Source organism: Notechis scutatus, chromosome 2 (assembly GCF_049901735.1).
Source record: "Notechis scutatus isolate UNSWTSFEM ecotype Mainland chromosome 2, rNotScu1.2, whole genome shotgun sequence".
NCBI lineage: Eukaryota > Metazoa > Chordata > Lepidosauria > Squamata > Elapidae > Notechis > Notechis scutatus.
In genome coordinates, this window is record NC_142010.1 from 99,611,771 (window position 1) to 99,625,474 (window position 13,704).

Below are 13,704 nucleotides of genomic sequence, written 5' to 3' on the forward strand. Positions count from 1 at the left end.
GGTTATGGGGGAGAAAAGGGTCCTGATTCCCTTCATTAGTTGCAGCTGGGAAAACAGGATTTAAAAAGGGCGTTTGCACACAGCACCTTGCTGGAAGCAACGCGTGAATTATCTTTGTTTGTCAAGTCTTATCTAGGTTCTGGTGTCCTCCCAACTCTGTGTGTTTCGTTATCTTTTGAAGTCTGCAATTCCTTATTTTGCCCTGTCTTGTTAATTGCTGCAGTGTGATTTGTGTTGGTTTTTATTTATAATTTATACGTACTTTGGGTTCGGACTGAATTTCTTCCCTTTAAAAACTGTTCTTGGGAGAGTTGTTTCTCCAGCCGATGATAACTGGACATTGAGGGCCAAGTTGGAGGTATTAAAGGGACTTTATCTACTTTTGTGACTTTGTAGCTTTTGTGCCATGCCCCGGGTCATCACAACATTGCAAAAAAAAAAAAAATCCTCCCCTTCACCTTCTGGCAGGACAGCAATTGATAGCAAATTTCAACTCTTGTCATTTTGTCACTATGCAATGAACCCATCTTGTGCAAACTTACCAATACTGAAAAACATCCATAATGTGACCACATGTTCCTGTGAAATGCCAAGCTTGATGGCAATTTCCCTTTGAATGAGCTACCAATTGTCCTTAAACATGAAACTCATCAGTTGCTGTCACAGGTCATCCACTTCATTCTTGATCACACAAATCAGTTCTGCTCCGTTCACCATTATTATCCATTTGGGCCTATTAATGTACAATATTCACATCAGCAGGCTCATCACTATAAATAATCTATGTTTGGCAGTGAATTTCACTTGGAAGGACTCCTTCAGCAGTCAAAAATTTTACACATTGCTTAAAGTGCATGAATGAGAAGTCACTGCACAGTTATGTTTCACAAAAAATAACAGTATAACCATTTCTCATAGCAACTTTCTGCCAACTAAATGGAAAAACAGATGCTGAAAACTATACCAGCACAATTTAGAACAATGGAGATGTTAGTCTTCATTCAGCCCTATTTAAAATTAACGATTATGTTATGACAACAGAGGTAGAGAATAGTTGAATAATTTCTTTTAAAAAACAGGTTGCATCTTCCAATCTTCATCCATATAACATCAGAGAGACCCACACTCTTTATAATTAGAGACAATACACAAGAAAGATAAGTCTGTGTGGTTGATGTACAGGCCTGACCCCCAAAAGTAGCAAACTCACTGCAAAAACAGAAAATAAAACAGTTTTTCTAGGGCAATTAGGAGTTAGGTTTCCCTCTAAGTTAACAGCAAATACTTTGCTAACCTAATTGTTAAGTTTGGAGAATAATGGAGACCACACATCTGACCAGTGACTTCAACTCTTTAATAACAGTAGATAGAACAGAACAGAGCAAGGCTATGGGCAGCAGTAACCCTTTTATAGGGTTGGCTGCTACCCTATTAACCAATAATATGTGCAACAAGTTCAGCTAATACCCAATAAGAAGTGTCCTAATATTGGCCAATCAGGGGCTTGTTATGGACCAATCCTTGTTCGTTGTTTAAGGACCAATCAGGTGTGCAGGCTTTCAAAACCCGCTTTGCATTTGGGCTTAGTTACTTTTTATTGATTCACAACACCCTCCCCTTGGGCTCCGTTTGAGGGGAGCTGTAACAAAATCCTCAAGATAGACAGGCCGTTTGGTCTGTCTGGATGATTTCCGTGGTTCCACCGGGTTTGGCCTAAAGTCCGGTTCTGGTGGAGCGTTTGGATGATCTCTGTTAAGCTCCGTTTCGCTGCACGGAAATTCCGTGCTGCTTTCGTTAATAGTTGTCCCCACCAATCAGTGTTTCTTCGGGGTTTCGCAGTTCGGTTTCCCCGTGTTCACGTCCCATGGGAAAGTCAACTCCTCCCTGCTTGATTCCCGGTACTTCGCTGGGCCGTAGGGTTTCCGTTGGCCTGCTATCTGTCATATCGAAGTCAATTTCCTCGATATTTCCTCCCCTCAGTTGGTGAACCCGGGGAGCCATGGGCGCTGGGTGGTAATCTCGAACGGAGTTGGTCTATGTGGCGTTCCACACCCTCCCATCGTCTGTTAGCAGGCGGTAAGATCTAGGCCCTGTGAGGTGGGTGACGGTTGCGGGTATCCATAAAGGGTCGCCGGAGAAGTTTTTGGCAAAGATTAAATCGCCTACCTTAAATTCCCGGCATTTGCTGCTGGAGCCGAAGGCTTTTCGGTGCGTATGCGGGGTGGAGCCGGTCAAGGTGCGATCGTAGTTTCCGCCCCATGAGAAGTTCGGTAGGGCGTTTTGTTGGTAACGCTGTGGGCGTGATGTGCTGCAACAATAAAATTCGATTGATTTTTTAATCGATGTCGCGAATTCCATTTTGTGGAGGTCTTTTTTACAAACTGTACCATGCGCTCTGCACGTCCGTTCGCCGCAGGGTGCGCGGGCGAGGTTAGCGCATGGCGGATGCCCCGTCAGCAAGATATTGTTCAAATGGTAATGCTGTGAACTGTGGGCCGTTATCTGAAACCAGAACGTCCGGAAAACCATGTGTGGCAAATAGTCTGTTTAATTTGTTGATAACTGAGTCCGTTGTAGTTGTGTTCATTCGATGGATCTCGAGCCAATTTGAATAGGCGTCGACTGTAATAAGGAAAGTGTGCCCTTTTGTAGGCCCGCAAAGTCAATATGAATACGGGACCATGGTCCCCTCGGAGTTTCCCATTCGGTTGGGCTTGCTTTAGGTGGGGTGTTGCTGACGTCCTGGCAACGTTGACAAGTAGCGACCCAGGCTTCGATTCTTTTGTCGATTCCCGGCCACCAGGCGTAGCTCCGTGCGAGTGCTTTCATTCGCACGATGCCCGGATGTCCGTCGTGCAATACTGCTAAAACAGTTCGTTGCAGTTTGCCGGGATTACGACTCTATCGCCCCACAAGATGCAGCCCTTTTGGGAAAACAGTTCGGTTTGGCGGGCTTTGAAAGGCGCCCATTCAGGTGATAGTTGTTCTGTTGGCCAACCACGTTCAACCCAGCGTAGGATGTGTTGCAGGACCGGATCTCGTTTTGTTTCGAGGGCAATGTCTCTCGCCGTCAATGGCGGCGCGTGTGAAACCTCAATTTGCAGCGTTGTGATGGTTGGGGCTGGATCTTCAACCGATTCTGGGAGTGGTGTTCTGCTCAATGCATCAGCGTGGAGAATTGATTTCCCGGGCGGTGTTGCAAGGTGTAGTTGTACGCCGCCAAGAATTCAGACCAGCGGGTCATTCTGGGGGACAATATATACGGGGTTGGTTTATTACCCGCAATAATCCCCAGTAGTGGTTTATGATCAGTAATTATTGTAAACGCACGCCCATACACATATTCATGAAATCGTTTAACTGCAGCCACAATAACTAAAGCTTCTTTATCCAGCTGACTATAATTTCTTTCAGCTTTAGCTAAAGTTCGCGAAAAAAACGCGACGGGGAGCTTCTGCTCCGTTCGGTATACGTGGGCCAGGATTGCTCCAACCCCAAAGGTGAGGCGTCACAGGTAATAGTTAACGGCAGAGTCTCGTTGTACTGCATAAGTACAGAATCAGAAGTTAGCAATTTCTTTACTTGTTGGAAAGCGTATTGTTCACGTTGTCCCCAAACCCACGTTGCTTTTTGTCTAAGAGTCTATGTAATGGTTCAGCTACCGTTGCTTTATTGGGTAAAAAGACGTTATAAAAATTGATAAGTCCAAGGAGCCTGTAGATCTGCCTTGTTCCTTGGAGTGTGGGCCTTCTTAATTGCCTTTAATTTGTCCTCAGTGGGATGGATTCCTTGACTGTCCAGGAGGTATCCAAGAACTCCACCCTTTCGGTACATAACTGGCATTTATTTTTTTACTTTGAGGCCAGCGTCTTGGAACCTTTGTAAGACCATTCGGAGTCGTTTTCTAGAATGTCTCTGTTAGGGCGGCGATGAGTACATCGTCGAAATACGGTCGACCCCTCTTATTCCTTGTAACAGCCTTTCCATTAAGCTCTGAAAGATTCCTGGAGCGCGCTCACCCGAACTGGAGCCGGTTGCATTTAAATGCGCCCTATGCGTGATTATAGTTTGCACCTCCGCGGTGGCGGATCTACAGGCAATTGTTGATACGCCTGCGCTAGGTCTAGTTTAGCGAAAACTTTCCGCCGCCCAGGGAATGGAGCAGGTGTTGCACTACCGGCACTGGATATGCACTTTGCTGAAGTGCGTGGTTTAGGGTGGCCCGGTAGTCTCCGCAAATTCTCAGTGACCCATCAGGCTTGATAGGCGTCACTATTGGGGTTTCCCACCGGGCGTGGTGGTGGGTTCCAGAACGCCCTGTGCTATTAGCTTATTGAGTTGTTTGTCGATTTTAGGTTTCAGGGCGAACGGCACCTGGCGCGGCTTAAGGCGGATGGGTGCTACCTCAGGGTTCAAGTTAAATGAGATCGGGGTCCCCTTGTACTTGCCTAGTCCGTTCGCAAAACGTCTTGGAATTCTTGCACGAGGGCTTCCTCCCAATCGTTGCTCTCGGCACGGTGGACTCCGGCTAGTGATTCCGAGCGGTCTGAACCATTGCAGGCCTAAAAGACTAGGCCGGTCACGGTCAACGACAGTCAGTGGCAGTGCGACGGTGCGGTCCTTGAAAGAGACCTGAATCGGCGGGACCCGACAACGGGAATTCGGTTACCCTGGTAATCTTTGAGTATAACCCTTTGAGGGTTGAGGTCTTGGCGGCGAATCGTTGGAACGAACTGTTGGAGCGTCTTCCAGGACACCATCGAGAGGGATGATCCTGAGTCCACCTCCATCACACAAGGTTTGTTTTCGATAGCGACCTTCACTCTGATTTTCCCGGCATCTAGGGATGTAGCGTGGCCTATGGTAATTGTCTGGTGGGTCTCTTCCCGCCTGGTTTCTTCCCGCCTGGTGGAAGTGGTGGACGGTTTGTTTCTGTAGGAGTGGCTTCCCCATTGGTGATTCAGTTTGTCTCGGGGTGTGCCGATGAATCCTGAAGACTGGCATTCGGCCTGTCGGGGTTTGGAGTTGGAGTTTTGTTTGCTTCTGCAAACCTTTGCGATGTGACCTCTTTTCCCGCAAACGCGGCAGGGTGCGTCGAGGAATTTACAGCTGGATCATGGGTGATTCGCTCCACATCCTGCACAAGGTCGAAGTGAGCATTGTGTGAACTGGTCTCATTCCATTCGGAGTCGGTTGACCTCTTCCTCATCACTTTCTGACGGGATTCTAGGTCTTCGTGGTGAGTCGATACCGGGTGTCTCTCTGAGCAGGCGAGGTATCCTTGGCGAGTTGACGTAGCGGTGCACTGGTGCGGCATATTCGGGCTGCCGACTTCTTGGTTGCTTCTGCTGCAGTGGCTTCTTTAAGGGCATCGGTGAGGCTGATGTCCCCCTTAGCCATGATTTTGCTCTGGATCGTGCAGTCTTCTAGGCCCAGAACTAGGCGGTCTCGGAGGGCTTCTTCTAAGTTAGAGAATCCGCAGAGGCCTCCAAGGTTGCGGAGGTCTGCGACGTAGTTGGCAAGGCTTTCGCCTTTCCACTGGACCCTCTGGTAATATTAGTGCCTTCTGACTAAGGTTGGCACGGTGGGCGCGTGGTGGGCCCGTAGCAAAGGCTCGAGGACGTCCCAGTCCATTGCTTTTACTTGGCTGGCTTGGCAAGTGATTTTGCCATTTTAAACACGGTAGGCCCGCAGTGGGTTAGAAATACAGCTCTTTTTTTGCTGGCGGTTGCATCTTTCAAGTTGTTGGTCTCCAGAAACATCTGGAACCTATCCATGTACGACTCCCAGTCTTCGGTTTCTGGGTCGAATGGAGCGGGTGGTACGGCACCGCTGGCCATGTTGCCGTTGATAGTGCGTGTTCGACCACGTGCTCTGTTGGTTGCTCTGTAGATTAGTCAGCTCTTCGGTCTCCGCATCCCATCCTCGTCGCCAGTGTTAAGTTTGGAGAATAATGGAGACCAGACATCTGACCAGTGACTTCAACTCTTTAATAACAGTAGATAGAACAGAACAGAGCAAGGCTATGGGCAGCAGTAGCCCTTTTATAGGGTTGGCTGCTACCCTATTAACCAATAATATGTGCAACAAGTTCAACTAATACCTAATAAGAAGTGTCCTAATATTGGCCAATCAGGGGCTTGTTATGGACCAATCCTTGTTCGTTGTTTAAGGACCAATCAGGTGTGCAGGCTTTCAAAACCCGCTTTGCATTTGGGCTTAGTTACTTTTTATTGATTCACAACACTAATAATAAATAATAAAGCAAATAATAATTCTTATAGTAATTATTGAACAGGACTGTACAATCATGACTCATAATGATTGTGACAAGTTTATGATCCTGCCCAGTATTTGCAGCAAGTTTGAAACTTATAGCAAACTTACCCTGCCAGTCTTGGGGGGGGGGGTGTTCTTGTTAGTTCCTTGATTAGGCTGTTGTTTACTGTTAGCTTCTTTTTCTCGGTTGGTAGTTCCTTGATTGAGGTATTGTTGACTTCTTGACTGTTGGTCTAGTTTTAATCATAGTATTAAATATTAAAGGTGGTACTACACGAATAGCTTAACAGAGGAAGCAACTTTCCATAATGAAAACAAAGCAGCAAATCCTGTGGACAATAACAACCAGAAGATAGACACATAAACAATATGATTCTATAATGCCAGATCTCAGAAACATCTTTTAGCCACCTCAAAAGAAACATTTCAAAGCTTCAGAGGAATGCAGAACTACAGAAAATGAGACAAGGAGTAAAGACAGAAAGAAAGTTGTGTCCAGCAAAAGGACAAAGAGTCACTAGATTGGTGATTTACAGAATGAAAAGATCTCCTGAATGAGCCCATCAAGTCATGAACATGTGCTGTGGATGTGAATTTCCAATTCTTATCATGTTCTTTAATAATTAAAACTTTCTGCTAAATCATATCAGAACAAGCAATACTGCAAATTAGTTACACCATCCATTATGAACTGGTTAGATGCAGGAGTGGGATGCTACCGGTTCTGTCCGGTTCTATAGAACCGGTAGCTCTGAAGAGCAGCAGACACCGAATCGGTTCTGTGTTTGCTGCTGTTTGGCCCACCTGCCCGCCCGGGCTCTTTGCACGGCACAGCTGAGGTTGAAAAAACAGGAAAAAACAGGCTTTTCCAACGCTGCACAACTGCATGCAGCTCTTTTCAGCTGTCTGGGTGGCACAGCTTAAGGTTTTTCTACATGTGCATGCAGCAAAACCTTTATCACTGAACCGATAGTAACGCCGGTTGAATCCCACCCCTGGTTAGTTAGTATTTGAGTCATGGAAGAAAACCAAAAAGAGGGAAAAGGAAACTGTAAGCCAGGGATGGGGAACTATGGTTCTTTTATGACTTGTGGACTGGCTCAAGAATTCTGGGAGTTGAAGTCCACAAGTCATAAAGGGCTATGCAAATAATGTGGAAAAGATTTGATTTCTGGGACCATAACATGAATTTAGTGACTGATGGATTACAAACATAGGATGGGTTACACCTCACCAAGATAAACATGTTTTACCAAACATGACAAATTTGGTTAGAAAAGTATTAAACTAATATTGCAAACAAGATATATAAATCTCCTAAACATCAGATAATCCAATAATACAACTTATTAGCAATGGATATTATTTCAGAAATAACATTGGCTCATTAGTAACACCCAGATTTTGGGAAACAAGATGATCTTCAACTCTGAGAACAAGAAAATAAATATGATTTAAGAGGTGAAGCAGATCTTGGTAAGATTCTGATTATTGGAATGTAACGATCAAAGATGAACTGTGACAGAAAGGCTAGACGAAGATTTGCACTCAGCATTTAAAATATCCACATTGGCTTAGAAATCCAAATGAATAAACAGAGCATCTAGCTTAAAGTTAATTAAAGCCTGCCCAACCAAGGATAAGATACTGGTGGGTTTTTTTGTTTTTTTGGATAATTTAAAACTAAGCTATAGATTTTTTCAAAGCAGCATTGAGTAGCTGTAATGGAAGACTTTAATTACCTTAATTACCAATTTAGGGTAGACAAACTCTGTCAAATGGCCCTTTCTGAAAATGCTTAGCTTGTGTTGTTTCACAATTTGCCCCTTCAAGGTGACAGAAGCTGTTGTCCTTCATATTAACCAATAACAAAAACGGACTTGAAGGAGGAAAATAACCTTGATTGTAAGGGAAACTTAAACCAAAAATAGCTCAATAATGTCTTTGGATTCAAGAAAAATTATAAAAGTATCACAGCAATGGTGAATAGGATTCCATAGTACTAGCAGCAATGGAGAAAAGGAATTCACGGTGAAAGCAAATTCCTAAAAAAAAAAGTAAATCCTGAAAGCATAACAGTTACACAATTCCCTACAGATAGACCATGACTTACAGCCACAATTGGAACCAGAGCAGGGCAAGATTAAGTTTTTAAATGAATCAGACTACAGTAACACCTCTCCACCATGAAAAAAATCATTTTATTAACTGTGCCTGTCTGGCACATAGCTATGAATGTCACTAGGTGGCCTGTCATTTAGAATAGGATCCTTGTAATATAAACATTCTCAACTACACATGACATTTCTATATCCCAGAACAGGATTGTTAAGATTTGAGAGGTTGAAATTAGAATTTCAATTATGTAATGCAACTTCTTTGCCAGAATAGCAATGGCGATAAAAGGAAGGTTGTGGTGTTCAGCTCATGACAATTAAACCTGGTTTCATTGCCCAGATGTTTAAAATGGTGAAATTCAGAATTATATGTGAATTACATTTGCACTGTGTTCATACAACATGCTAACTCCTGCTTCGTTGAATGAATTCAGCTGCCTAGGCTCACACTAAGCATTTGTGACATGAAAGGCGGAATGGAAGGGGGAATTTGCATACAACCCTCAACAACAAACTACTGTAGTCAATCACATTTTTAGCCTAATATGTTGTACAAATCCAGTCTAGAAGTTTGGGTTGATGCAAAACTTTGCATCCGTTCTTACAGCTAACCATGTGTCCAATATTAAATATGTTCAAGTGCATATATCTGCATATTTTATCAGACCTGAAGGCTAGATAAAAAGCTTATATGTATTATTCTTACCCTATAGGAAAAGTGATTTGTTCCCAATTACCTGTAAATATGATAGGAGAAATCATCTTGTGTTTGGCTGAAGGTAGAAGATATTAAAGTAAAAGGGGGAATCGACAATTAGCTGCAAAGACTGGTGCTGAAAAACATTTTTCTTTGGTGTTTGCTTTTTATATTCTCCTTTGTGGGGGGTTCATCTCCTTTGTGGAGGGGTTCATCTTAAAATTAGAATTGTTTTTCTTTGGGATAAAAAATGGTAAATAATTTTATTATATGAAATTCTTTTTCCCAAATCTACCAGCAGCTCAAACAAGACAAGAGTTACAACTACACGTATTTACAACTACAAGTTCTTTATTATAACAATGGAACGAGTTACAACATTGTTCAAAATACAACTTTAAAATATAGCTTGTTTACTTGTTACAAGGGAGGGGGAAGATCAATTACTATTTCATCCAGAGTGGCCAGAAAATCTTTAGTAGACTGCAGACAATCTGAAAAAAATAAAAAATAAAGATTATAATATCTCCAGACAGTTAGCTCTAACTTTAGGTATTTTAAAGTGACTAAAAGTGTGTTTACTTAGTCATTCTTAAAATAGCTGTTACTGGATAATTCCTAAACATTGTTGTGCTTTTTTTTCCCTACTACCTCTATCCCTTTCTAACCAGGTGCCTTCCAAGTATCTTGGGACTTCAGTTTGCAAAACTATTAGCCCACATGACTAATAAATAGCTAGTAAACTAGAAATCATGGTTTCAGTACATGTTGCAGACCCCAAATTGAACAAGGCAGTTAAAGACAAAATATCACAACTGCTAGATTTTTCTGAATAGTGTTTACCATAGTCCCATGAAACTAAAGGTTGTCTTGGAGGCAGAGGGATGCTACTTGTAAATCTATCAGGCACATTATCAAATGTCATAAGAGGAACTCCAGTCAAAGACATATGGCTCAGCCGGTGCTCTTCAGGAACATCAAAACTCTCGAAATCTATTAATGGAAAATGGTAGAACAAAATACAATGAAATGAAACTTCCCGTTTGATCTTAAGCATAGGTCAGAAATAAACTTGATTAAAACTTTGCTTAAATTGAGTCAATATAACTTCTAACTTTTCATGATCTTTATTAACCTGGATCAAGAATAGAAGCCTACTTCATTATATGCAAGATGATATGCCAGGGGTGTCACATCTTATTGTACATATGTTTATTTGTGAAACCTGATTATTAAATGAGTCCTCTGTTGCCAAAACAAAAACAAAAACCCTGAAGCTCTTTCCTTTTTGGGCATTACCTAGAGGATTATAAGAAAAAAGATTCTCCTTCTCTGGGAATTCTTCAGGAACCATGCTGTTGTCTTCAGTTCTGCTTGTATTTTCATTTTCCTAAGTAAGAATAATAAAAAATAGTTACAACACCCTCTCAAAACAAAGATTAGAGACTGTAGCACATGAATATCTGGGGTTGTTTTATTCCAAAGCTACTAGCCTAGGTTATTAGCCCACAATGCCCCATTAAAGTCAAGATCCATAAGCAGCAGCTCCAATCTTTCAGGTAGAAGTTTTATTACTCTACATGAAGATGCCAGAGATTAAATTTGGGACTCAATTGCTTTTTTATGGAGTCATTTCACCTCCTGAGATCAAAGGCTTAAATACAAACAGTTTCTTCTGTCTGAGCATCTCAGTGTCATCCAACAGAAAATTAGCTTTACTAACCTTTTTTGACAAGAACTTTTTTCCTTTGGGGAATTGACTCTTTGTTGTTGCTAGAGGTCTGTTCAAATTTCCCAGAGCCTTCCTGACTGATTGAGATTCTGTTAGATTCACATTAGCTGTCCTTCCAACAAGAGGGGTTTTAGGATGAGATCTTTCTACAAACACTTTTGCTGTAGAAGGGGAAAGTCCTGTTATACAATGCAATTTAGATCCTATATTCCAACAATTTAGATCCTAAAGTAGGTTTAATAAAGTAGGTTTAGCATCCCCAAATGCACTAAAAGCATACAGTTGGACAATTCAGAATAGGGCTATGGAGGAATTAGTACAACCACGTTGGCTTTTATGTCAATTAGATAATAATTTTAATAAAAATTGCTTGTCTAATAAACTAAGACAATATCCTGCAGTTTAGCTCAGCTTCTTCCATTCACGGCAGAATCCACACAGCGGTCCTCTGTACAAAGCAAAAAGATGGCCGCTTTTAATTTCTCTTTCTTCCCACCCTGCTACAGTATTTTCAGAAGAGTTATATGATCAAGTTATCCCTAAAGTCTCAAGACTGACTCTTTTCTCAGTGCTTTCCATTACACAAAAGCCACATTGATATCATATTTAGGTAACTCTTCACCTTCTATCCTCTTAAAATAACAAATCATTCTGATTAGACAGCAACCAAATCAATTAATATGTTGAGCGAGCCTTTTCAGAGATAGATTTTTTTTGCTCATTTAGACTAGCTGTATTATATAAATGCAAACTCACAAGGTGCTAATAGCTGTTTTAGTTGGCCCTTAGTAGCAATAGTGGTGCCAGTTTCTCCATTCTCTTTGTCTATGAAGATATGTGTTGCCATTCCTATGGCATCAAATGATCCCTAAAACAGATACCCACAATATTATAACACATCTAAGTTTATTATCTAAACTTCTCACATCAATACAAGATTGCAAGTGTACTTTTCTCCTAAAATATCACATAACTAGGATAGCCGCTTCTAGCTCAGAATCTTTCAGAACCAAGGCAGTTATCCTAGTTCAAACTGTCTTAAGCTGACTCAGGTGGGAAGACTGAATTCCATCCAAGATTCACCTGTTCTTTTTACAGGAAACACATTTTTTGCTTAAACAATTTGAAAATGTGACTTTATAATGTTTCTTCCCAATTTAGAAAATATAGTCTGCCATCTACTACTTGCAAATATATATATAGTTCCTTGATTTGACAGTGGCAACAAGTAAATAAATTGCATTGTCTTAATGGATAGAATAGAATTCTTCATTGGCCAAGTGTGGTTGGACACACAAGGAATTTGTCTTGGTGCAAATACCCTCAGTATACATAAAAGAAAAGATACATAAAAGAAAATTTCAAGAGCTGGAAAATAATTTGATTGTAAAAATGCCATCTGTGGATAATTATGCCTCAGCAAATGACTTTGGGCTCAAAACTAAGAAAAATCAGACCAAGTTTACACTAAGATAAAAACAATTAATATTGTTAAGATAGGCCGAGATCTCAAAAGTAGGCAGTTACAATGCACTTCCATTTTGGTTTCATAAACATTTTGATGAAGTAGCTGGGTTTCTAGCTCATTAAAAGGAGACTTATTTACATCAAAGCAGGAGTTATAGTTGAGAAAGATTCAAAATTTATAGATCAGATTAAATAGAGTACAGTATAGCCATTAATTTGACCTCCAAATGCTACTTGTCTCAATTCAGTCTTCCCAACATAGTATTCAAGGATCTAAAACCTCTTGAATTAAACACTTTGAAGTTGAATTAAACTCTTTGTAGTTTAAACAATTAGCCTTTTAATTAAAAAAAAAATCTCCCTCATCCCCTATTTTGGAATATCATGCCTCATGAAGTTCTAAACCAACATTTTTGTTAGTTTTGTAACAAAGATATTATTCTATATGAATTTGTTGTGGTGTGCATGCACTATAGCAGTCAGCGTATCTTGCTCTCTGCTGCTACCTGTAAACAGAACTGAAGCCTTTATTTTTCAATTATTTCAGTTTAATACTAGTAGCCCCGGCATTTCTATGTTCATTAATAGAGCTTCTTTCAGAATTAGTTTTAGAAGGCTATCAAACAGAAAAATAGCACTGGGGTACAAGTCCATAGAAAGCATATACGACTTAAAAAAACAAAACAAAAACAAGTTTCAGCAATTATGACAAAAGATAGAACTGAAATACTGACCACCATCCCGCTTCTTCCTAAACTATTGTTTGCAGTTTTAATTTTGCAACAGAGCTAGCCTTTAAAACCTAATACGTATGAACAAACAGAAACGAAAATTAAACTATCATGAAGGAAAAAAGTTCCACATCCATTATCCCCTTATCGATCCATTACCTCGGCAAACACTTTGGTTAAAACTTGCAACGTAGCTTTCTCTACCGGATTCTTTTAAATCTTGCACTTGGTCCCTGATTGGCTGTTGCTCCTCGTATTGAGAGGTTAAAATTACTGATTGGCTCCCTTTCTAAACCAATGTTGGCGGGGGACAAGTGGAGGCTACACTGCTTTACCTTGAGTCTCATTCGCAGGCAATGCGGGATATTTAAGAGCCAAGGATTGCGATGTCGATTTGTGAAGTACGAAAGCGATACTGACTTGATCCCATAATCTTCAAGGTGGGGGGACTTCAAGCTCCAGTATAATTTAATTTAAAAAACAAACATCAGCGGGATGGCTGTGTTGATCTATATAGCAATATAATCCGCATGGGATCGTGGTATTTTACGGCATTTTACTGTGATGCTATGAACGTCTAAATCGGACCAAAGCCCCATTGAAACTCACTAGGAATTACGACCAAGTAAGTTTAGCTAGTAGTGTTTGATTAACTTTTATCTGGGCTTGGAAGGGAAGCGG

The 13,704-nt window shown here is 41.2% G+C and overlaps 1 protein-coding gene across 1 annotated transcript; it reads right to left on the reverse strand.

Moving 5' to 3' along the window:
* Nucleotides 1-9,429: 9,429 nt before the first annotated feature.
* On the reverse strand, nucleotides 9,430-13,309 carry PTTG1 (PTTG1 regulator of sister chromatid separation, securin). Its single transcript, XM_026681654.2, has 6 exons — nucleotides 13,183-13,309; nucleotides 11,582-11,693; nucleotides 10,817-10,986; nucleotides 10,393-10,483; nucleotides 9,937-10,086; nucleotides 9,430-9,587 (listed from the first exon to the last, which is right to left on the reverse strand). Exons 2-6 carry the CDS (start codon nucleotides 11,670-11,672, stop codon nucleotides 9,514-9,516), a joined length of 576 nt encoding a protein of 191 aa, XP_026537439.1. The 5' UTR covers nucleotides 11,673-11,693; nucleotides 13,183-13,309; the 3' UTR covers nucleotides 9,430-9,513.
* Between the last annotated feature and the right edge of the window lie 395 nt (nucleotides 13,310-13,704).

What these genes read in the sequence shown, in the direction of transcription:
- PTTG1 (XM_026681654.2), bottom strand. Translation starts at nt 11,672, where the DNA reads ATGGCAACACATATCTTCATAGACAAAGAGAATGGAGAAACTGGCACC. An exon ending in AAAAGTTCTTGTCAAAAAAG is followed by an intron (nt 10,484 to 10,816) that starts GTTAGTAAAGCT and finishes ATTCTTACTTAG; the next exon opens with GAAAATGAAAATACAAGCAG. An exon ending in TTTTTCTTATAATCCTCTAG is followed by an intron (nt 10,087 to 10,392) that starts GTAATGCCCAAA and finishes TTCCATTAATAG; the next exon opens with ATTTCGAGAGTTTTGATGTT.